At 40.8% G+C, this 23,136-nt stretch overlaps 1 protein-coding gene across 2 annotated transcripts in view; it reads right to left on the bottom strand.

Moving 5' to 3' along the window:
• Positions 1-23,136, bottom strand: part of sardh (sarcosine dehydrogenase) — a 36,309-nt gene that overhangs the window by 12,695 nt on the left and 478 nt on the right. Inside the window, exons 3-17 of one of the 2 annotated variants that reach the window (XM_046375059.1) lie at positions 22,490-22,679; positions 21,950-22,086; positions 21,349-21,527; positions 20,067-20,246; positions 19,077-19,200; positions 18,560-18,660; positions 16,387-16,491; positions 13,326-13,455; positions 11,683-11,769; positions 7,079-7,169; positions 6,736-6,877; positions 2,992-3,075; positions 2,599-2,712; positions 1,984-2,122; positions 326-439 (exon numbers count right to left, since the gene is read on the bottom strand). In XM_046375059.1, coding sequence (XP_046231015.1) covers positions 326-439; positions 1,984-2,122; positions 2,599-2,712; positions 2,992-3,075; positions 6,736-6,877; positions 7,079-7,169; positions 11,683-11,769; positions 13,326-13,455; positions 16,387-16,491; positions 18,560-18,660; positions 19,077-19,200; positions 20,067-20,246; positions 21,349-21,527; positions 21,950-22,086; positions 22,490-22,674 — 1,912 coding nt within the window. In that variant the 5' untranslated portion in view covers positions 22,675-22,679. Of the gene's footprint in view, positions 1-325; positions 440-1,983; positions 2,123-2,598; positions 2,713-2,991; positions 3,076-6,735; positions 6,878-7,078; positions 7,170-11,682; positions 11,770-13,325; positions 13,456-16,386; positions 16,492-18,559; positions 18,661-19,076; positions 19,201-20,066; positions 20,247-21,348; positions 21,528-21,949; positions 22,087-22,489; positions 22,711-23,136 lie in introns of both variants that reach the window. The other variant, XM_046375061.1, reaches the window with a different exon arrangement.

Raw genomic sequence — 23,136 nt, 5'->3', positions numbered from 1 at the left:
TGACTGAAGTTGACTTCAAATACACAAAATGATGACATATTGAAACAAGAATGACAAAGGAGAATGAGAGAATGAACAGAAGAATGTGACGTGTGATGAAAACAACAGACATAAAATTTTGATAGGTAAACTGGGAGACAGAAGAATAAATAGAACAGAGCAAAACAACAATAAATCCAAAATAAGATACAAGAGAATGGCAGATATATCCAGCAACTGATAAAACACAGTGATGTAATGATAAGCAGACGACTAACAGAGAGAGTAAGAGATCTAATGGTGTTGCAGATAATTCTGAAAACAACAGACAAACTGTGTTTCTCACCGCTGGACTGTGGTGCCAGGGGCGAGTTGGCAGCACCAGGCTCCAGTCTGCTCACTGTCAGGTCAGCCTCCGCCCCTCCTCTCTTATTCAGCATGCAGGTATACACAGTGGAGCCTGAAACACACACAAACACACATTAACAATTAATTCTCGCGTTGCAGGCCAATTTGAAGTGCACAATCTCTTGGAACTGAGCCGATCGAAGTCTCAGAATAAAAAATGAACCCGAGTCTGGGGTCAGTCTTCTGTTTGTAACTGATTCTGTGTGAGTAATCCAGTTTGTAAGCTTTTGTGTGACTGCGTGCTTTCCTGGGCTCCTGTGTGTGTATGTGTGTGTGTGTGTGTGTGAGAATAAGAGTGAATTTTTAAATGTTGAAACCATTATGAATCTCATCAACAATGACCACATGCTTGTACAATGTGGCTTTTTTTGATTCTGATGCTTTAATCTTTGCTCTGTTTTGTTTTTTTATTTTATTTTTTTTATTTTACTTATTTATTTACTTTTTGTCTTTTCTGATTTCTTGATATTATTTTTGCACTCGTAAATGTAAGTTGCTAACTGACACTTTGTCTCTTTTCCCCATGCCTTTCATTGCTTTGCTGTTTCACGTATGAGCAGCACTTTGTAGCTGTTTTCTGAAAAGCCCTATATAAATAGAAAAAAAAAAATCAATAAATGTGAACTGTTTTTTTCTTTTGTGAAAGAGTTACCAAGGAAACGACTGAAATATGAACCCCACTGAAACTGAATGCTGAGGGCAAAATGAGAGCATCATCAAAATGATTTCCTAACAAATGAAGTCTAATCACAAGAGACAAAATAATAACCTTTCCTTCATCTGCTGGCTAAAGGAGATGAAGGCTGCAGTGACATGCTAATGTGTGGCTGTCCCTCAGTCATCTCTCATTTGATTGAATGATTGATGCTACGACTTTGTTCTGTCACTGCCGTTAAAAAGAAGACGGGTGTAAGTGGATTAAGACGTTAAAATACTCCCAGAGCAAGCGTGACCACTGTGATTACTGTACGCTGAGGAGTGGCAGCAGGATGGGGAGAGTGATGGACAAAGAAGCTGAGAACGCAAGGCTGATGATGGGTCATCTATCTGTCTTCATAGTTGGACAGGTGTGAGATTTGGTTATCCTACTGACTGAAGGATAATAAAGCAGAAGAAGAGGTTAGTACTGCACTTCAGTTACATTTGATATTAATCTGTCTAAGGAGACTAAGGATATCGCTGTCAACATATCGGTGAAATATTCTGTTCAGCAGCGAGAGCTGACAGTGGATGAAGTAGGAATGTGTGGAAAGTGGAGAAACAAATATCTGAGCATTTGGAGCACTGCCCATTTTCACATCTGCACACACTTGTCATTGCAATAAGCTGTCAGTTTGCTGACAACACCAATCCAGCAGATTTCAATGCCATCGCTTTCAACAGAACCTCTAAGAGAGGCTATCAGACTCTTAGTATTGGAAATATTGTGAGGTTTTTCAGATAAGTAAACTGTTTTGCTCATATGTTGGCATCTTGTTTAGTCTCTCGATCCATCTATCTGCCCTCTTCATTCTGTCAACCTTTTCTCCCATCTGTCTGTGCATTTTTCTGTGTTTATGTGTATGTGTGTGTGCATTCTTGCTGCAGCAGACCGACCTGGCTTTTTGTTGACATCAGCAGTGAACAGCCAATCAGCCGCCTTCTTGGCATCTGGTCCGGTGAGATAGAACTTTCCAAAGTAGGACATGTCAAACACGGCCACATCGTGTCTACATGAGAGGCACTCCCTCTTGATCTGTATTTGAAAAAAACAAAAAAAAAAACCAACAAACAAACAAACAAAGACACACAATACATGCATCCAATTAATGCAAACCCTGACATTAAATTAGAGTGTCTCTTCCTCTCTTTGCCAAACATGACAACGTGACTGTGATGTAGAGCCAGATCCTTGAAGGAAAAAGAAGTTGTCTTAAAGAGACAACTAATAGAGAGGTTTTGACGTCAAGGTTAGCGAGTCTCTCCTTGTGGTGTGTCCTTTGAGCTGCTGACATAGTTTGATATGCACGTTATGCACCATGAACCTCACTGACTGTACTCATCATCGTCATTTGTCCGTGATTATTTCCCACAAGGACACATGTTCCCTTTCCTCAAGGGAGCTTTCAGGGAGCGTTCATACTCATCTGACAAGCCCCGAGCTTTTTTGGCTTAGTTGGATGTAATTTAATAACAGTATTCTGCTGAACACACTACTACTTCGTATCTTACCACGTCATGATGTGGAGGGAAGTCAAAGGTGTACTCTCTGCCCAACAATTCTTTGTATTTGTAGTTCGTATTCTTCTTAATGTCATAAGCCCCATAGTAATCGTAGTCTTTAACCTTTGCAATAATGAAGACAAACAAACAGTTAGAGGTTAATTAATCATCAGCATTTCCAAGTACAGAGAAGGACAAAACATTGGGCCAGATTACTGTGTCAGTGTCATCCATTTTTTGGCAGTCAGTCTGTTCCAGCAGTCCCTTTCCAGTAAGCCTTGTGGCAAAAGAGGCAGCTTGACTATTAATGTTTTTACAAGTGCCTTTTGTCAATAGGCGGAAGTAAATAAATCATTGGCATGCACATGCTTGTGAGCGGTATATCTGTGTGAAGTGTCTTACAGTAGCAGGCCCATCTTTGTTGAACCAGCCGGGTCTTTCCCAGCCATGTCTCTCCTGAAACACACAGCCCTGCTCCATCAGCACCTGAGACAAGCAATCGCACACACAAACAAAGGGAGAAAAAAAAAAGTTTACTTTAGAATAACTGCACCAAAACATGCCACAGTTATGAAATCAGGATTCAAGTTCAATTACAAGCATACATTTTAAAAAAGGCATAGTCATGATTATATTCTCATGTCCACCAACTTCACTCTTCCTATGCAAAGGATTGCACCACCGCTGCTGCAGGATTTACAACAACTTTCGGCTTGCTGAAAGGCAGCAAGACTGATTGTTTGTGGTCTCTGGGGGGCAGCAGAGCAATGAGAAACTAGAACATTGATATATTATCACCTTATATAGTTGTTATAGCAAACCTGCTGCCAAACAAACATTACAAATCAATCTAACAAGATTTAGCAAAAATAACAGTGCATTTCTTAATTCTTGATCTTTTGACCGGCACCGAAATAAGATTTCAGTGCTCACCATCCTCCTTGTTAAATTTGACAGTCGCCCACAGTTGGTAGGTATGTTCTGCTATGCTCTCCTCCTAGCAGGCAGCTAGTTGTCTCTTGCCAAAACTTCCCACACCGAGCTAAATTTACCATCCATGCTACCCGAGGTGGAGAAAACGTGTGAGCAGCAGTGTCAGAGATGGCCTGTTTGTGCTCTGAAATAATTTCCCATTGCCTCCTAAAAGTAGTTTGTCTCATTATTTGCACAGGGACAGCTTCCATGGCTGACCAAACTCTTTAAGTACCTCTTAGCCCTAATACATGCAGTCGTGATGAGGAGCAAGAGCCAGTACCAGGAACAGAAGCTCATTTAAAAAATAATAATTAGACCTTTTCAGTGTGTTTTCTTCTTCTCTCTGCCACCCCTACATTTATCTGAGGCTCTCCAACAGTAGGCAGGCTAGTTGCTAGGTGATGGCCCTCGATGAGTGATTAGCAGAGGTCTAATGGGCTTGCAGCCGAAGGTTGGTCCAACTCAGTCTCACAGGGACTGTGCTCTCCTTTGAGCCACAAGTCTGTCTACCTGACAGCAGCTATTTGTGTCTTTTCACTGCTTACACAAAATCTGGTGTCATAATTATACAGAGCATAACGTGATTAACACCTGACCCTGCACTTGCTATCATGCAAATTGGGGTCTTTTACTGGCTGGAGAAAGCTGTAATGGTAAGGAATTAAGTCTTAATGGTACAGTGTTGTACAACAGGACACTATATTTGCCACAGCTGCCTGAAAACAACTGACATGGTGTAGTGCTTATCAGCTTATGTGTTTTACATTAGATGAAACTAACATTTTAAACCGCAATTGGTAATGACAATGACTCACTAAAAGGCAATTTGAATATTTAATGTTGAAGTCCCAAATCACAAGAGGCCTATAAATATTGATGAGAAAAAAAGATTTGCACTGCACTGAAGCACAAACATGCAGCAAAATCCAGCCAAGGTGAATCCTGTTGCGTCATTTTAAGTGCATCAAATGCTTCCTGTACCACACCCATCACACAGTACCAGAGTGCTTTTCCGGAGAGTTAACATGGGCAGACATATGTGCATGTTTTGACATGTATTATACTTCACTAGGAGCTCTCTCTATGAAACCTTGGGATTAGTTATTTGCATTATTCTGCAATTAAAGATCATGTTTTTGTTTACCGATTTTTACATAAATACATGTTTTTAAGAAAGAAGCAGATCAAACAGATTTTAAACATGCCAGGAGTCTCTCAGTGAAAACAACAGATGTATGTAGTGTGGATTCATGGGGGTTCATGTCTTCATTGTCAAACAACCACCAATGTCCATGAAAAGCTGTCAGATGTGACTCAGGCAGAAATATTCACAGATGGAGTAATATTTTTAAGTTTTATGCGAGACAGTTTTTTCAATTCCATTTTCCACTTTTTTGTATTTAAAAGACTAATTCAGATAGTAATTTACCCAAAATACAAGCAGATTTTTCTTCATTATGTAAAAAATATAAATAAGACATAAAGCACCCTACCTGAAAAACATACAGCAAAAGAAATAAAGTTACAATCCCTTTGCTCATTTTATTCAAAATCCCTTTGAAAAGAACTTTGTTAAAATTAATTATGTATGAAAGGTGTCAGAGAAGCTAAATAAAACAAGCACTATGAGAAGCAGCGGAGATGATCTACAAAATACAGCTAATGCAGTTCGTGTGACCATAATCTGTTCTGATGGGATGTCTGCATGCGTGAGCGGTGATAGAAACTGCAACAGTTAAAGGTAAATGAAGTCTGGAACAGGAAAGCAAGGCTAAGTGGGTCATTAATGCATAAAATATGGTAGCAATGACCATTAAGAGTTTGTGTCGGGCAAAGGAGAGAAAGGAAGCAGTAACACATCAGGGATCGAGCTTGAGTGTGTCATTTATAGTCGTGTTGGCACAGATCGCGTTAATAAATGTAGCTGCTGGGGATAAGTTACACTGCTTACTTCTGTCTGCTGTCTGAATCACAGACAGATTAACATTCTGAGAGAGATGGGGTCGAGTTTCTCAGATGATATCTTGTACACACACACCAGCTTGATATAATCATCAACAACAGACACACAAGCGCACACGGTTGGTTCTAAATTCCTGTTTGCAGCTTAAATCTGGTATTTAGCAGTTGAAGTATGATGTTGAAGTGTTCAGGTATGCACACCCTGGTGTTTAAGCATTGTCTGTATGCTGGTTTGCTCTATCGGCACATCACTTTTTCTTTCATCCAATCAGACGCCTCGGTTACACAGGTTAATAGAGGGAATGAAACAGTGGCGCTGCTTTTTTCAGTAACAGAAAATACAGACTGCAACCAAGAACAAAGAGTGTCAGCCGCAGAAAGAGAGAAAGTGAGAGACAGAAATTAAGCAGGAATAGCAGGAAGGCTGAAGGCTCCAGGTAGACACACGGTGGGGGAAGCAGTGAGAAAAGCAGTGAAATGAATGGCTGAAGCAGAAAAATCAGGAAGGTAAAGGCAAAAAGGAATGAGTCACACAATCTGTGAAAATATGGGATGTTACAAAAGACGACAGTTCAGCAGAGACGCTCCTCTGACTTAGAGAGGTGAGCTGCTTTCATGTCGATATGAGTCCAGAAAGTTTCCCCTCAGTCATGCACAAGCAAAAAGGCAGAGATATACCACACCGCAGGCACTTTTTCGCAGAAAATAAAACCTCTACTTTAACAAACCAAGGTCATGCTCTGTGTTTATCAGATCTAAGAAAAAAATCCATATTAACATGGTCTGTAGCAGCTCAGGGAGAAGACACAAAATAGGAGCATAGTGTTGATTGATTGACTGATGTACTTGTTCAACAACGACACATTTATATGTATAAAAATGCTATCTTATTATTTTGTCTTTTATAGAGACAGTAGTGCGCTAAAATATGAAAATGTGTTGATTAGTATAAAATGTTAGAAAATGAACTAATAATCTGTTTTTTCATTCAAGTTTTCAGTTATTCATAATGCAATAGCTGTTAGAGGCAAAAAAAAAGCAATTTCTATACTAATTCAAACTGCGGCACCTCGACTTATGTGACTCATCACAGTGGAAAGGAGTGTGACTAACTCAGCCCGGAAAGACGCACATAAAGGTTGTTTTCTTGAACACCTCAGGAGTGACCCCATTTAACCGTCTGCACTGGAGATCAAACCGCTCATCTACCTGATGAAAAGGGTCCTTCCTCATGTTTCGGCTAGCCAGTGGCTCATCAAAGGGGAACACCACAGAGTAGTTTTTAGCATACGACTCATGGCTCCTCTCTCTGATCCAGCGCTGGTTGTCTGTCAGCGAGTTATGGAAACGTCTGAAACAGGAGGGACTCAAAGAGCTTAGCGTTCATTAAAAGACACAATCATTCAGACTTCATTAAAACTTCATCATTATTCTGCTTCCTGTCGCCCTTTGATAAAATGCCAAGCTCAAAAACATGTTCTGCTTTGTAGGGAGGCACCACACCTGTGACACTTCCTCTGATGACTTTAGTACTTTGTGCGCATTGATGTACCTGATGTCGTAACCGTACATATCCTTCTCAGGGCGGCCGTGTATGATCCAGTGAGCCAGCTCTCGGCCACAACCGCCGCCCAGCATCATACCTGACAAAAACACACACAGCTGAAAGCCACATTCAGTGCCCTCACAGGAACTTCCTTAATTCTTTCTGACTGTGCAGATTTGCTTCATATCCATTTTTATATACTATTCATTTAAATTAAACATTTTTGGGTTTGGTTTAGGTTTGGTTTAGGGTGGCAACTATTCCTTTCATCATCAACAAGTCAGTCTTTCATTTACTTCTCAGTCGATGAAATATCAGATGACGGAGAAAAAAAGCAGAAGTCCAGAGCCTAAGATGATAACACTATTCTATACTGAAGGTCACATAAAACAAAAATGTCACCTCGGCCTCTGGGAAATTGTGACATGTTACACTATTATATATATATATATATATATATATATAGCGCTTCATAAATTAAACATTCATTGACAAATAAAAAAATAACTGAAAACCACAGTCAGTTGCAGAATAAATATACTGTTGGGTCCACAGTCTTAATTTGGAGAGAAGAGGAGCAGTTTTGTCCTCTCATACAGCCTCTATATGTCATGTGACCTACAGAGGACTGTTCTGACCTTTGTTCCATCATTTGACCCTTGCTCACAGCTGCCCCTGAGCAATCTGATCTCATCAGCTGCACCTAACAGCTGCAACACTCTGTTTATTTCAACTCCACCAACAAACAAACAGCAACAACTCAATATTTCATCCACCCAGTCCCAAAACTGCTGTGTTAATGAGCTGCTCCCTTTCAGTGACCTCCTTCTTGTGTTGCGATGCTGGTAATTTGAATATATCGAGATTGTGTGTGTGTGTTTTGTATACACGCTCCTGCACGTGTTGCGAGCACAACATCACTATGCAGCAGCACGGCTTGTGTGCCCTTGCACCCCCCCCCCCCACTTCATCCCTCCATCTCCACCTCTCACGGCGTCCCCTCTCCCTCACCGCATCACTCATCTGCGGACACTGTCGCTCTTGGCCAGGCCTGGGTGGACATTTGAATGGCGGGATGGATGGATGGATCGGGGCAGGGGTAGAGAGAGAAAGAGGGGAGGAGGGTGTTAGGGGAATGATGGAGCTCTTCACAGACAATGTGGAGACAACCAGCAAGCCAAGGTGGCACTGATGAATGTCATCCGAGATCCACGCTGATGCGCAAGTGTGCATCTGCGTGTGAACCCTCTTGCTCGTGCGTCTAGTCATCCTGCCATCGCCTCCTCTCTGTACTTTGTACTTCCCCTTTCCCTCCCTGCTATTGGTATCTCGCTCTACTGTTGTTCGTTTATGCTTTTCAAACATCTGTTCCGTACCATGAAATTATCTACCACCCATCTTCTCTCTTCTGCATCCTTCTCAGATTATTTTAAGATATCTGCTTCCTCCCACTCCCGTGACATTAACAGGGAGCCACTAGCAACACAAAAAATGTCTCTAAAGAAGGAGAAAAAACACATAACTATATTTATTCTTCTCTCAACAGTATCAGTATCGTCAGTATTTGTTTAGTGTAGCTTAGTATAGAGATTGGTTTGGAAACAGTTAGTGTGCTTCTGTTCAGAGTTCAAAACTGTGGCTACCAGCATGTATAAAGCTGACACAATATAAATTATCCAGTCAAAAGCATTGGAATGGGACTGTTTTCAGGGATTGGGCTCGGCCCCTCACTTCCACTGAAGGGAAATGTTGATGCTTCAGCACACCAAGACATTCTGAACAATGCTATGCTTCTAACTTTGTGGCAACAGTTTGGGGAAGGCAGCATGACTGTGTCCCAGTGCACAAAGCAAAATCCATAAAGACATGGATGGATGAGCTTGCTGTAGAAGAACTTGACTGGCCCACATAGAACCCTGACCTCAACCCCATCCAACAACTCTGGGATGAACTGAAACAGTGACTGCAAGCCAGACCTTTTAGTCCAAAGTCAGTACCTGACCTCACAAATAATCTACTGCATAAGTGGGCAAAAAACACTCCAAAATCATGTGGAAAGTCTTCCCAGGAGAGCAGAAGCTGTTATAGCTGTCTATGTATTTAGAATGCGATGTCACGAAAGTCCCTTGAAAGTTGGTGTAATGGTTACATGGCCCAATACTTTTGTCTATACTGCAAAGCTCATTTGTTTAACCTGTTAACAAACAGAAATGTAAAAAAAACAGGTGCTTTCAAAGAAAGTTATTTCTTGACCTAAAACTGATCTGTTTATTTGCCTGTCTACCACTAATACGCAGCATCTCAAGCCACGGCACATGTTACCAGAACAAACATGTCTCCCCTTAGAGCCACAAACTGACATTTCTACGTTTCCTTGCATACACGTTAAATAAACAAGAAACATCATGTAAAAATGTCAACTTTAGACCATGTATGTATATTGTTGATCAGAAGATCAATACCACTCTAAAATCTGCTAATATGAAGCTACAGCCAGAATATAGTTAATGTAGCATAAAAACTGGAAATAGAGGGAAAAAACATCCAGCCCGCCTCCATCCAAAAACAAAAAACTCCTATTTTCATACATAACTTAGAGTTAAGGACATCTTTTTACCTGCACATTAACAAAACTGTGTTTAGTAAGAAATGAATTTGATTCAGGCCCTTGCCCCAGCCTTTTCCTTCCTTTTTTGTTTCAAACTAGATGCTCATTACAGCTTCCATCCCCATCATTCCATCCATTTATCTCTCTGTTCTCCACCAAAGCACAGCAACTGGATGAGTCTCATTGCTCCTTGTGTCACTGACCACATCCTAGCAAAAGCATTATGCCATTGAACCCAGTGAAATTCTCAGCATTCACTGTGTACTGCCTTAAACACAGGCAATTTTCTGCGTCTTATAATGTGATAAAAACCCTGAGCCACACATTATATCTGGGAAGGTGCTCATTATTGCGATTATAAGCAAGACGGCAATGCAGCTGTGAAAGAGGTGCAGCAGCTAAAAGCAATACCGACCCATCCGCACAATAAATGAACGCGCTCAAATTTAAGAGCTTGGCATGATGGCTTTGAAATTATAGAATAAGGAGGAATAAAGAACTTATGACTGCAGCAAAGCATTTGGACCATCCTTGCTGTGCATGACTGGTGGAAAATCCTTAATTATCAAGTCACAGCTAGCAGGTGTGATGTATCCGTGACACTGGGTTAATTTCTACGAGCTTGGGCCCAGCATGACACAGCTAGACAACAATGGCACTGCAATATTTTATCCATCTCCAATCAGATAGGAATTTAATAAAGCAGAGAAAAAAAATGTACAATAGGGTTTGAAAAGGGCTTCAAAGGTTATTTTCATTAACATTATTTATCTGTCTATTATTTTTTTAATGAACCATTTAATCTAAAACCAACCGAAAATAGTGAAAAATTCCCACCACAATTTCCCAAAATCCAAGGTGAAGCAGACTTTCACATTGGAGACATTGAAACCACCCTTTATTTGGAATTTTTGCTTAAAATTTGACTTCAGTCTCATACATATTGCTTTGCACCTAAAGCTGCAATGCTTGTGATTGAGATTGTGCTTAAAATATGAAGCGATAAAGCAAATAGTCTATTGATAATAAAATTAATAGATTCTTTGGTACGAGACAATATGTATGAGATATAAAAGGAATCAGAGTTCAGAGACAGGAATGTACGTATGAGCATTTGTTCAGTTGACAATACAATTGAGATACTAAGAGTACCATAATCACACTGATGGACAGAATGAGTGGATAAGTGGTTGGGGAATAAGAGAGCGAGGACGGCGATGACCAATCAGCAATTTGCACGAAACCGCATCCAACTTGCAAAAATTACACTTCTTGAGCAAAAAGAAAAAAAAGAAGAAAAAAAAAAAAGTTGAGTGCATTATGTGTGATTGCTGATGACACTGCATGCTCACTCATTAGTGCTCCACCTCTCCGCACCTCCCAAGCTCTTACAACTTCAGAGCTTGACCCTGCAGACTTTTGCACTTATGCACAAAAACAAAGAAAAAAAAAAAGAAGCTTTTTCTCAACTGCTTGTCAGTACTGATGGCAATTACTTTACCCTTTACGCCCCCATGTCTATGTTTTTCAGATTGCTGAGATACTCACATTCCTCCCTCGCTAATGTCAAAGGTAAGCTCGTGGAGTAAGTAATGGAGTGACTTGGGCTGTTGTTTGTCCATGTGTGTACGTGTGTGTGTGTTCTCCACGGACTCGAAATGAAAAGCACTCTATTATTCATTTGTGCCTTGAGAGTGTCCACAGAGACTGGAGATGACTGGGTCAAAGTCTGGGGAAAAACACTCTTTGGCCATTTCTCCTCACTTGTCTTCTTCCTTTTTATTGCAGCATATTGTTTCTTTGAAAATTTTTTTGCTTCCGCTCCAGCTCTATCATCTCACGGTTCCCTCGAGGAAAAGTTCTGCACCGTGAAGTATTTGAAAGCATACAACTGTGAGGAATATCCATCATCTGTTTTAGGTAAAGATTATGATGCTGACAATCTCACTGACTTTTGACTCTCCGTCAGCTTTATTTCTTATTTTGATTTTTCAGCACTTACCAGCACTGTTGAAGCCACAGCCAAGGAAGAAACCTCTGACCTCTGGGGCTTCGCCCATCAGCGGCTTATGGTCTGCTGTGAATGATTCTGAAAACAGACAGCAAGAAGAACTTTGTAGATGAAGTGGCAACAAATGTTAAGATACACAAACTTACCAAAGAGGTGACTTGATTCCCCAATACTGCATCCAATTACAATTATTTTACAATTATCAGTTTTGCTTTTGAAGTCCAATTGGTAAGATTGTTCAGTGTCTTGAAGTGATAGTTTGACGGAGACTGTTCAGTATCAGTTCTGTCTCAGTGAACATGTACGTCACACACACTGGGGCTAAAGACACACACATTTATTCACTCTCTCTCACTCGTTCATCTGCCACATTCTAATACCTGCCCTCTAAACCAAAAGAAAACAAGTCTGACCTTGTTGGCCTAACACTTATCTGCTGAATGTGCGCTCCTGTGTGTGTATGTGTGTGTGTGTGTGTGTTTTCCATCCCGTCGAGCGCTTAAGTACTCCTGGAACTCATAGCACTCGTCTGATGGTTGTGATTTCTGCTCTATTCATCCTGCTCTCTCCCCAAGGAAACGCCGAGGACTCAGTAAGCTCATTGTGAAAAGCGCTCGATGTGGTGAACTTCTCATGTAAATACAACACTTGAAATGAGACAAAAGGGTCACAGGCAGAGATGCTCAGCAACAACAACAGAATGCTGATTAAAAATAAATTTTTATCTAGAGCTCTTTCTGGCCTTCATTTATTTTTTTCTTCCCAGAAGACGTTTTTTTCCATTTCTTCCGTTTTGTTCTTTCCTGCCTGTACATTTCCTCTGCTTCTTTACACTTCTACTTAATCTGGTCGCACATCTTTATTTCTTTTTATATTTCTATAAACTTCTCACATTCTGCTTTTCTCTGTTCATGCTTTACTGTTTCTTTCTAGCTTTCCTTCACAGGTTCTAAGTTTTTTTGCGTTCCTATGGTCTGTATGCGTTTGTGTGAATGCCTTCTTCAGCTGTCATTTGATCAGCCAGTTGCATCACATTGATCATGATTCAATACTGTAACTTTTCAGGCTGGAAAGCTACAGGCTGACTCACTCAACCACTTTGGCGACATAATATTGCCTGGACAGGAAGCCAGGCTTGAAATAATCAAACTATCTCCTCTACAAACACGACACAGAGGCTGCCAGTTTAGGTATTCATGAGCGAAGGCAGTATGAGAGCAGGGCATAAGATATTTCACAGACGGATACATTTCACTTTTAAATTAGAATGTGTCCAATTTAAGAAGTGCCATGAAAGTTGCTTGTTCTCTGCTGTAATGCAAAATGTTACAAGGCATTTGCAAGAAGGGCTTTTCACAAAACTGATGCTTAAGTGGAACTGCTGTTTGTGTGTGTGTGTGTGTGTGTGTGTGTGTGTGGTCACTTGTATTACTCTCTTTGTGTGAACTGATCTTTGCTTTAAACCAGCCTTGTGAGGACGTTTTTATTTCTTCTCGAAAGGACTGTTCAAAGATTTTAACGTTTAGGTTAACACTGAATATAATTATGAGGTGTTGTAAAAATTAGGGGCTGTGAGGGTGCTCACAACAACAAAAAGACTGTGTGTGTGTGTGTGTGTGTGTGTATGTACATACCTGGCCCACAGACAGTGGACTTGATGCCTGTCTGCTCCAGAACAGGAACTCTGTTGATTGCACCCTCAATATGTGTCATGAATACATCCCAGTCCAGGTCAAACAGGCTGAAGGCAAACTTATCAGACACCTGGGAAACAAAACCGCACACAAATACATACATGATTCATTTATTTCCAGTAAAGCAAAAATGGGTATGTAAAATCTTGGTTTTCTAATATTGGTACAACATTAATATATGATCACCTTTTATGTTAATATGGCAAATGTGTTAGCAAACGGCCACTTATTCACACATCCAGCAGTTACAGAGCAACATTAACAATCATTTGGAGTCGTGTTTCAGGCCACCTGACAAATGGAAGTTCAATATTCACTCTTTGAGCTTTGTTTTTTTTATTTTCACATTTGATAGACTGTCATTGTTAATTATAGCCACTTTAAAAACCAAAAATACTCAGTTCTGGCAGTTTTGTTTGCTGTTCTCACAAAATGAATCTGCACTAGCGCTGTGGATTGTTCTACCTCAAAGCCCGTGTTATTAGGACTGATGACGAGAACTTGAGACTTCAGTCCAGGTCACCACATGCGACTTCAGGCAGCAGCCAAATGTGTGTGGAAAACACACACTGCAGCCACAACACAGTCCTGGAGCATCTGTCCAATCGACTCTTTCTCACCAGGGAATCAACATCTGTCAAATCAGACTCTTTCCTCTCAGGTCCTTGTCCAAGCTTTAATTTGCTCCCATCTGGGGTTCTGTAAAAGCCTTCTTGTCAGAAGGGCCAAAATGAAGCCTTTAGCTCCTAAAACTCCTGCCAAGCAGTGTAGATTGCCTTTCCTTAAATTCCCCCCCCCCCCCCCCCCCCCCCCCCCACCCCCCACCCATACACACACACACACACTAATCTGACCAACTCTGGGTGCTCAAATTTAAAAGTCCAGCACACCAGCTTATGCTTTGTGCAGTGGTTTTATCTATCATGTATGCAGAAGGATGAAATGCAATTCTTACTTCCCCAAAAAGCAGTCATTCTCTTATTTTTTAGAGTGTGACGGCATTTCTAAGTTTGCAGACATTCTTGTTGGATAACAGCAACAACAGACCACCCAAAATGTTAAATATAAGCGATTCTTTAAGTCAAAAGTCTGCAGTTAGACAAAAGTATTGCGGAAGACAGGACTTTCTATTGCTTTACAAGTACGGTAGTGTCAGCGGTGACACTTTCAGTTCAGATTAAGACTTGTAGTGATGTGCGAGCTGACTAACCCTGCTTTCACGTGAACAAAGAGTTTCCGCTTTGTTTCCGAGCACTGACACTCAACTGGAGTATCTGAGGAGCAGCGTTCTTTGTCCCCGACAACACACTTCTCTCAATCCCTCCCAAGCCATCGATCCTGCTCATCTCCACTCAGCAGGCATCCAGTATTCCCTCTGTCTCCCTGCTAATTCTCCTTTCTGTATCTCCTCTTTCTTCCTCCATCCGCCTCAAGACATCAAAGCAACGCTCAGCTGCAGGACGAGAACAAAAGAAGCTGCTTCCTCACAAAGAAATCCTCTAAAATGTAAAATCACGGAGGAGTCTGTAGAACGGCAGGAAGCCAGACAGAAACGCAGAAAGTCAGTGTCAGCCTGACAGGCAAGAAGATATAATCATCAGTCAAATACCCAGCCTTTAATAAAAACTGAGACTAAATATAATTTTTTACCACATAAATGTATTTTTGATGTGGCTCAATCTAAAACATGAACAGGCTGAACAGATAGCAATCTTCACTTGTTAATGGTATGGGTCCAGGATTATATTGCATTGGAAGAGCATAGATTTAAAGGAATGAATTAATAAATTAAGTAGGAGAGCACGAGCAGTGAGAAGTTCTAAGTGTGGAACAAAAGGCCACGAACAAGTGCAGATTCCTGCAGCCAAACTTCCAAGACCATTTAACAAACTGCTCTCTCTCTCTTTGAGATGAAGGACACATCCATTAAGTCCAAGACCTCCTGTTGATTCAAAGGCTTTTATGAAAATCAATCTCCAAAGTTAAACTACCCCTTTAAAGAGTCCCTCTGTGCACAAAAGAACTGCCCATGCAATTACTTTTTAATAGTTGCCAAAGAGTTTCGTGAATGATTTCTCTTCACGGCCTTCTGTAATTTCAGATTTTTACATAAATGGTTTGATTTTACGGCTCCAATAAAATAAAATAAAAACGTAAAATCTTGTGGGTGGTGCTAAAAGAAAAGCTAAGGGGCCATGAAAATCCAGTGGGTTTGTGTGGGCGTCAATTATGCCCATCAATCTGCCAATTACACAACACAATTTGTTTTTAATAAACACACTCAGCAAGGTAAGCTGACAAACAAACTTTTCTTAGAGAAGCTCTGGAAGAATCTTCAGCATTGGTTTTCAGAACTAACAAATACTGGTTGAGTGCAAGGGGACACAGTCAGAATTTAGAAACACTGACTCCATGAGGTCCTGTAATTTGTGTTGAAAAACACTGAATTTTAATTTTTTGTTTTATGTTTAATTCACCATAATGACCTAACCTCAACGCACCAACAGCTACAGGTACGCATGCCATGTAATACCGTGTGCACTCTGCAGTGTTTTTGTACTTATGATTACTTTTAAGGTTAACACATTGGGAGAAATTTGTGTATTTATTTGTTTTCCTACTGAGCATTAGATGAGAGGATTGATACCACTCTCATGTTTAGCACTACTTTTATTGCAGTGAAGGATCTGAGTATTTCCTTCCACGCACAAACACACTTTTATGGGCCTTATAATTAATAGAGTTTGACCTCCAAGCAAGAAATGAATGACAAGGGAATGAAAAGCAGACTAAATGAGGTCAAACTGACAGAGAGGATGAAAAGTATATAAACAGGATTTAACTTTATTCAAGCTCCTAATTGACGTATTTGACTTTGCGTCAAATAAGACACACGGTCACGGTAACTTGGGCAGACAGTTAATCACTACTTAAGGTTTCAGAGTGTCAAAGCTATCGGCAGAGAATGAGACGCTTAATGACTCATCACATCCAAGCTTACCTCATCCCAGAAGATGGGGTTGTGTTCATAACCACCTACAGACAAGGCGTCACCTTGGAGGCGCAGGTACACTGATGCATCATGGTCCCTGACATTTGGCATGTTCTGCAGAGAGCGAGGATTAAAGTGTAAACATTCAAAACATGAATCTGTATAAACAAGAAGAGCATGAACTGCTTTTACACTTATCAATTAATTATTTAGCTTTAATAGCATCACACATAATAGGAAGTTACTGGAGACTTGTTTACCTAAAAATTAATAACATTGTTGGACTGGCAACCAGCTGTAAAATATTAATTCATAATGATAAGACTCAAAGAAATGCAAGCTGACAGTAACTTATTTGAAGCCACACCAGTAAATGCAGCAAATGTATTTTTTTTTTAACCAGAAGGACTAAATGTCATCAAATGGACTAAAATTATGGTAACAATCAAAAAGTATGTTTTTAAAGCAAAATTTATCTTAGTTCTGAGCTGCTTTTAGTCAATCAACAAACTATAAAGATGGAGGAAATATGCCGAGACAAAAAGGGAAATTACCATGCAAACTTACTCCACCTTCACACATGATATTCAGTACTCTTTGGTACTTTACACAGCAACATATGTACAGGATATACAATATGGGCCAAAACAACCATAAAATCTTTACAGCAGCAGTGACAGACACCATGACATACACCTTAACAAACCACAGCGTTTCTTTATCTATGGGATGGCAGCTGCTGAGATACCATGAAATCTTCTTAGAAAAACACAGCAGATCGAAGCATTCATCCCTTGGAGTCACAGTAAACGTTCTTGTAGAAGTGTCTAACAAATAGTTACACTTGAAGTATGTTGTGTCATTTGTATTCATGTTGACACGAGTGTTTCTCATTGGAAAGTCAATTGGCTCTCTGGGTACAAAACCAAAATACCAGTGAACAAGCTGACATTTGGAAAACGGCGCATTACATATAACAAAAGCCAAACTGCTCTTTCCCTCTCTCTCCTGTGCTGAGTACAGCAGGCCGACACACTCCATATGAACAACACTGAGTACTGGACTTTCATACACTCGAACAGATAAAAACATACACCAGCTACTATCAGCTTGCTACTTTCTTTTTTAAACTTTAAACCCACCACAGACTCCAAAGACAAAAACACATGTATTCACACGCAGACGAGCGGAAAGCATGAGATGTTCGACCTGACAAGCTGCACATCCTGGTGGAAACAGATTTCCTGACAGCACTGAGACTGCCAGTGTGTCCTTTTGTGTGTGTGCTGATGTCTGTGGTAATAATGTAGCAGTAATGCTGGTTAAGCTGCTCTTGAACTACATTACACTGGGAAGCTCTGACAGCTCATCTAAACCCACTGACATTGAGAGGATGGATGCTGCTATGCATGTGTGCACCAACTAAAACTAACACACATAATATCTACATTTGGAGAGTTACGGTGGAATATGTACACAAGCAAACACGTCCGATGTGTCTTATCTACACACATGGGCCTCACCCAATGCCCTACGAATACACACATTATGAGTGTTGAAGGATACAAAACAAAACATCTCCCCCTCCATCCTACACAAACAAGCACACACACCTCATTCCAATACTAACAACAGCCCCAACTAAAACAGGTGGAAATCTGTAATGCCACAGCACCCCCTGTTGGATTTACTGATTCAATACAGACAAATGAAGGATTTCTGTCTCCATGGGGAATTAAATGAACAGGAAGTTGCAACACTGCTTTCTGTGGGGATGCCTGAAAACCACATTAAGAATCAGGCATAATGTAAAGCATTAAGCTTTCCCACTGAATTGTGACATCTTAAAGTAATTGTCACATTATAACAGTGACATTGTGTCATTAGGTATTAGATGTTAACAGAGCCAGAGAATCCATTTTTCGTTGCTCTGTATGAGCCGCATAAGCAAACAAACAACAGAAATAGCTCCTGTTGGAAACAGAAGTGTCATCCATTTTCTGGTCACCTGTACTGACAATCATGAAATACTATTCAAACACAGCTTTGCTGTAGAGGTCAGTATTTTCTTTCAGGATATGAAGGTCCAAAAGGAATAAAACAAAACCTGAATATCATAATCATACCTTAGTTATCATGAACCAGAGTCCAGCTGTTCAGATATGACAGATAGAAGTCCTACCTGTATGCCTTCGATTCTCTCTGTCACCACATAGGCATGATGCATGGCAACAAGAGGCACCTTGACTCCGGCCATTTTTCCCAGTTTGGTGGCCCACGCACCTGCACGTAAAACACAGAGACTAAATGTTATAATATTCTGGGTGAAGGCAAAAACAAATTTTGCAGTATCAAACTTCTAAACAATCTCACGTTCTTGTTATCCTGGTTTGTTTCCCTGTCTTGTACTGACTGCTCTGTTTTTTCAGATCCTTAACCCCCTGCCTGCCTTTTGTACTTCTACTCCCCAGCTTGAATAAAGTTTGCCAGTTCTCCTCTGCCTGCCTGGTTTTGAGTACATGCAAACTTCTGCTTTTTATCCTGTTGGTCTCTGAGTCGTGCTTCTAGGCCCAGGTCTGTTTCCACTGAGCATGGCAGATTTGCATCAGTAGAAATACTCAACGCACAAAGAGCAAAGCACAGCAACACAAAATGTATTTAGCCTGCGATTTAGTTAGCAGATCATATCTGAATCTCACCTGCACAGTTCACCACACAAGGCGTCTCAATAGTCCCATGAGGGGTCTCAACAGCCTTCACCTTCTTAATGCCGAAATCATCTGTCTGAACTTGGATACCAGTCACAGGGCAGTTCTCAATCACCTGATTTAAAAAGGTTAAGTGTAAAGTTATTAGCATGCAACTTGGAGATACTGTGTGTGCTCTGTGCCATTACCTCCCTGTATTATGAGGCACTGCATTATAAATAAGCTAAATAATAGCTGCATAAAATTTGTTCTTATTCTTAGGATAGTATTTTTGGGTCTGCAGTCTCAGTTACCATGGTGATCAGCCTATAAAGTAGCTACCTTCAACAGGCCAAAAGTCATCATAAACCTTAAAGTCAACATTTTATAGATACAGATGAGTTCAAAAAGTATTGCGTTATGTGGCACACTTGTTCCCTTTCAAGACGTCATTTGTTTGAAGCAGCAATTAATGTTTAGCTACACACAGGGTTATGGCATGGTTATCTACACTGAATTTTCCTTTCCAGATAACACTGCTATTTTTACATGGTCTAAAGCTGTGTCACACAAAAAAGCTGCAGCTGACTGAAATGCCTGACTAATTCGAGTGACAGAAAATAAGAATTCTGTGCTAGGTAAAATTCTTTAAAAGGATGTGCCAAAGGTAAAGGAAGGTATTCTGAGCTACCAAAATGGGCCAAACATAAAGTTAAACCTTATTTACTTATGATTTGTAGTATGTCTGTTAAAACTATTGTAGTTTTCAAATCAGTGAGAGTTACTAAATCTGGACAGATAACATGATGTGAAGCACACAGAAAAGAATCAACTTGTATTATAAGCAAATGATTGCAGCCTCTAACTGCAGTGCTGTATTGTACAAAATCTTAAAATAAGTTAACTGTATTACATTTACTGTAATATATGATGTATATCCATGTCCAATAGTCTGAAAGATAGCACATATTGCTGGTAGACCAGCAGACCAGCTCACATTACCGTGGCTCCCCTGGCAGAGGCAGCTCTGGTCAGGGTGGTGCAGGTGCCTGCTGGGTCCATGGTGCCATCCTTTGGTACATACAGGGTTCCATACAGATCATCTACGTTCATCAGAGGATACAGGTCCTTGGTCTCCGCAGGTGACAGGACGTGAGACTCGATACCATAAACTTTACCCAGCTAGAAATAAGGGGAGATGTTTTGCTGGTTATGGTCTTGGCTTGTAGAATATCATCCATTAAGTTTTAACTGAGGATTGTTCATCACACACATACACAATGACTGCATAGCTGGAGAACTGGTTAGGTGAAGTTCCAAGCGAACTTTGAACCTCCAACACAAATAAGGTAAGCATACCTTTTCTCCTTATCGCCTTCTTCTTGTAATGCAAATGTGCATGAATTTTACAGACAGATGTTGCTTTATTTGCTTGGCTGATTTACTTAGACTTGTGGAGCTAAATTATTCTGAACACTGTAAACCTGAATATGTGATGATCTTTCCTTTCGTCCTGCCACTCTACTGTCACGGTAATATTTCCACTGTCTTTTTTGTTACTGGAAAAAAAAAAAAAATACTACATCCACCTACTTGTGTGGACTCCATGACACCTGATGCTATGGAAACCATTTAAAACTAAAATGGTGGCATTTAATGGCAATTAATTTCATATTAAAAAAATAATAATAATGTTTAACAACAGTCACTGTGGCATTTCTGTACATTGCCTGTATAGCTGAAAAAAAAACTAGCAGCCAGCATCAATTGTCAGCATCTTCAATATCTCCCTTTGTACCAGGCATTAAGGGACTGATTACTGTAAGTTTACAGAGGGAAGTAGGGACAGGTCCCAGCCAGAAAGCAGTCTGGCTGATAGCAGGGGAAAAAAAAAATAAAAAAATACACTGGTGGACACATTAAAATATGATTCGAATTTCAGTCTAGAAACCCCACGAAAATGTAACCATTAATGATTTATTTTGTGTGCACGAAACGCAGTCGTAGGTTAGAGAAGCAGAGCAGGCTGATGAGGAAACAGGTGCATATTCAGGATTTCACGTGAGGTCCTAATTATGAATTACAGTTTGGAACTGCAGGTAGGCATCAGGATTGAAGTTTGTCTTGGTATCATTTCTATCGCATGGTTAAATCAATGAATTTTATTTTACGGAAAAACTTCCTGTGTCCACATTTAATGCCTTTATCAATACAATGATAAGCTTATCAGCGTAATGGTATTTTCCTTACAACGCCTCAAAAACCAAATAATCTCAGTTCTTACCGACATGAGGCGCTTGTACTCGTCCAGCCTCTGCTTATTTGAGGCAATGAAGAGTCCTCCATTTTGGATCCAGCCTGTGTGGAGACCCGTCTCCTCCTCCAGGTCTTTGCTGATCACATTCCTGGTGTGGGCCAAGAGCTCTACCTCAACATCGCTGGGTCGGAGCTGCCACAGCAGGCCTAGTGAACAGAGACACACATTGTCGGATGTACAGAGAGTTTAAGAAAGGAATGCGTGTGTGTTTACAGACAGTACTGAGGGTGGGCGCACATGCAGGTCAAATCACAAACACATCGTTGTGAGGAGCATGTGATGTGCGGCAACCTTAGCAAAACTTGATAAACATTTTAAGGAAGAAAATACTGTTGGTAGATCAGGAAAAAGAGAGAGCAGGGGTGGATGGTTTAAACAGTATCGGTAAAATACATCTAACAACATGGATTTAACATAACTGTAAAGCCAACTCACCCTGAATTCTAAACCGATTACACTGGATTAAAACATATTAACTTAAAAACAGCAAAATGATCAGCATTTCAGCACGCATCATCCCAGGTACGAATACTCATTACACCTGTCCATATTCTTAACAGCTTGTCACCTGCGGTGTGCCACGTGGTGCCAGCAGTCAGTCTGTCTCTCTCCAGCAGGACTACGTTGGTCATCCCCATTTTAGCCAGGTGGTAGACGGTCTGACAGCCCAGACTGCCTCCCCCGACCACCACGACATCCGCTGACCTGATGAAGGAGGCGGATAACTACAGGTGAGCTAGGCACATCACTTTCAAAATGTGAAAAGGAGGATGCATCTGCAATTTCTTTTTATTATTATTGAGCTGACTGAAATCATTGCTTATATCAACAGTTGTATATTTCAAACTGATGTATGTTTTATTGAATTGACAACCAAAAGTCTTTGTTTTACAGAACTGAGTGATCCACAGATCATCTACAAGGCCTTTGCCAAGTCATCATGACCATTATTGCTCCATCAACTGATCTCAAACATATATGGGTCCACTGCACAAACCCTCAATGCAAGCAGGTCTTCAGCTGCTAAAACTAATGTAGGCCAACATCAGTTTTGCAGCACATAATACAATAAACAGCATCCAACCATACACCCATCCACCAAGCTGACCTCGGTAAAGGTTTAGTGGGTCCAGAGGAGGCTCCATCCTCCTGTTTGAGGGTCTTCTCGTAGGGAACACTTTTTTCCTTGGTGGGCTCTGAGCTGTAGGAACGAACGGTCGTCCTGCACAAGGGAGACACAGGAGGCCGCACTGCTGACGCCATCCGCCGGACTGCTCTCCCTAAGAAGGCCATGGTCCCTGACAGATGGCGCAAAGGGACAGAGTGATGCTGCAGGAGCACATGCAGATTGTATTGTGCAGAATAAGGTGTCAGATTCAAGTAATGTGCAGTGCAACCGGTTTTGTAAACCACATGATAGCATGACAGGTGACATGTCTCACACAGTATGTACACAGTAACATAACTAAGCAGTCAAATTCAAAGTGAATTAAATGGGGGAAAGGTTCAGCCTTAAGTTGCCGTTTGCACGATAAGTTGTGCAACTGCGTACTCAAGACTTGCAACGTGCAGTCTTCAACTGGTTTGAGGAGAAGGATTTGAAAAATGTGAGCAAACTAAGTACAACGGCTGTGCTGCCGTATGAGCAGACATGTCGTGCACTGGAAACCCTTAACAGCGTGTTGAAAAACACCAAGGGTTGCTTCATTACTTCAGAACAAGCAATAAGCGCACATTAACGTGCACAAGAGAACG

Source organism: Scatophagus argus, chromosome 20 (assembly GCF_020382885.2).
Source record: "Scatophagus argus isolate fScaArg1 chromosome 20, fScaArg1.pri, whole genome shotgun sequence".
NCBI lineage: Eukaryota > Metazoa > Chordata > Actinopteri > Scatophagidae > Scatophagus > Scatophagus argus.
This window is presented reverse-complemented; position numbering and strand designations above follow the sequence as displayed.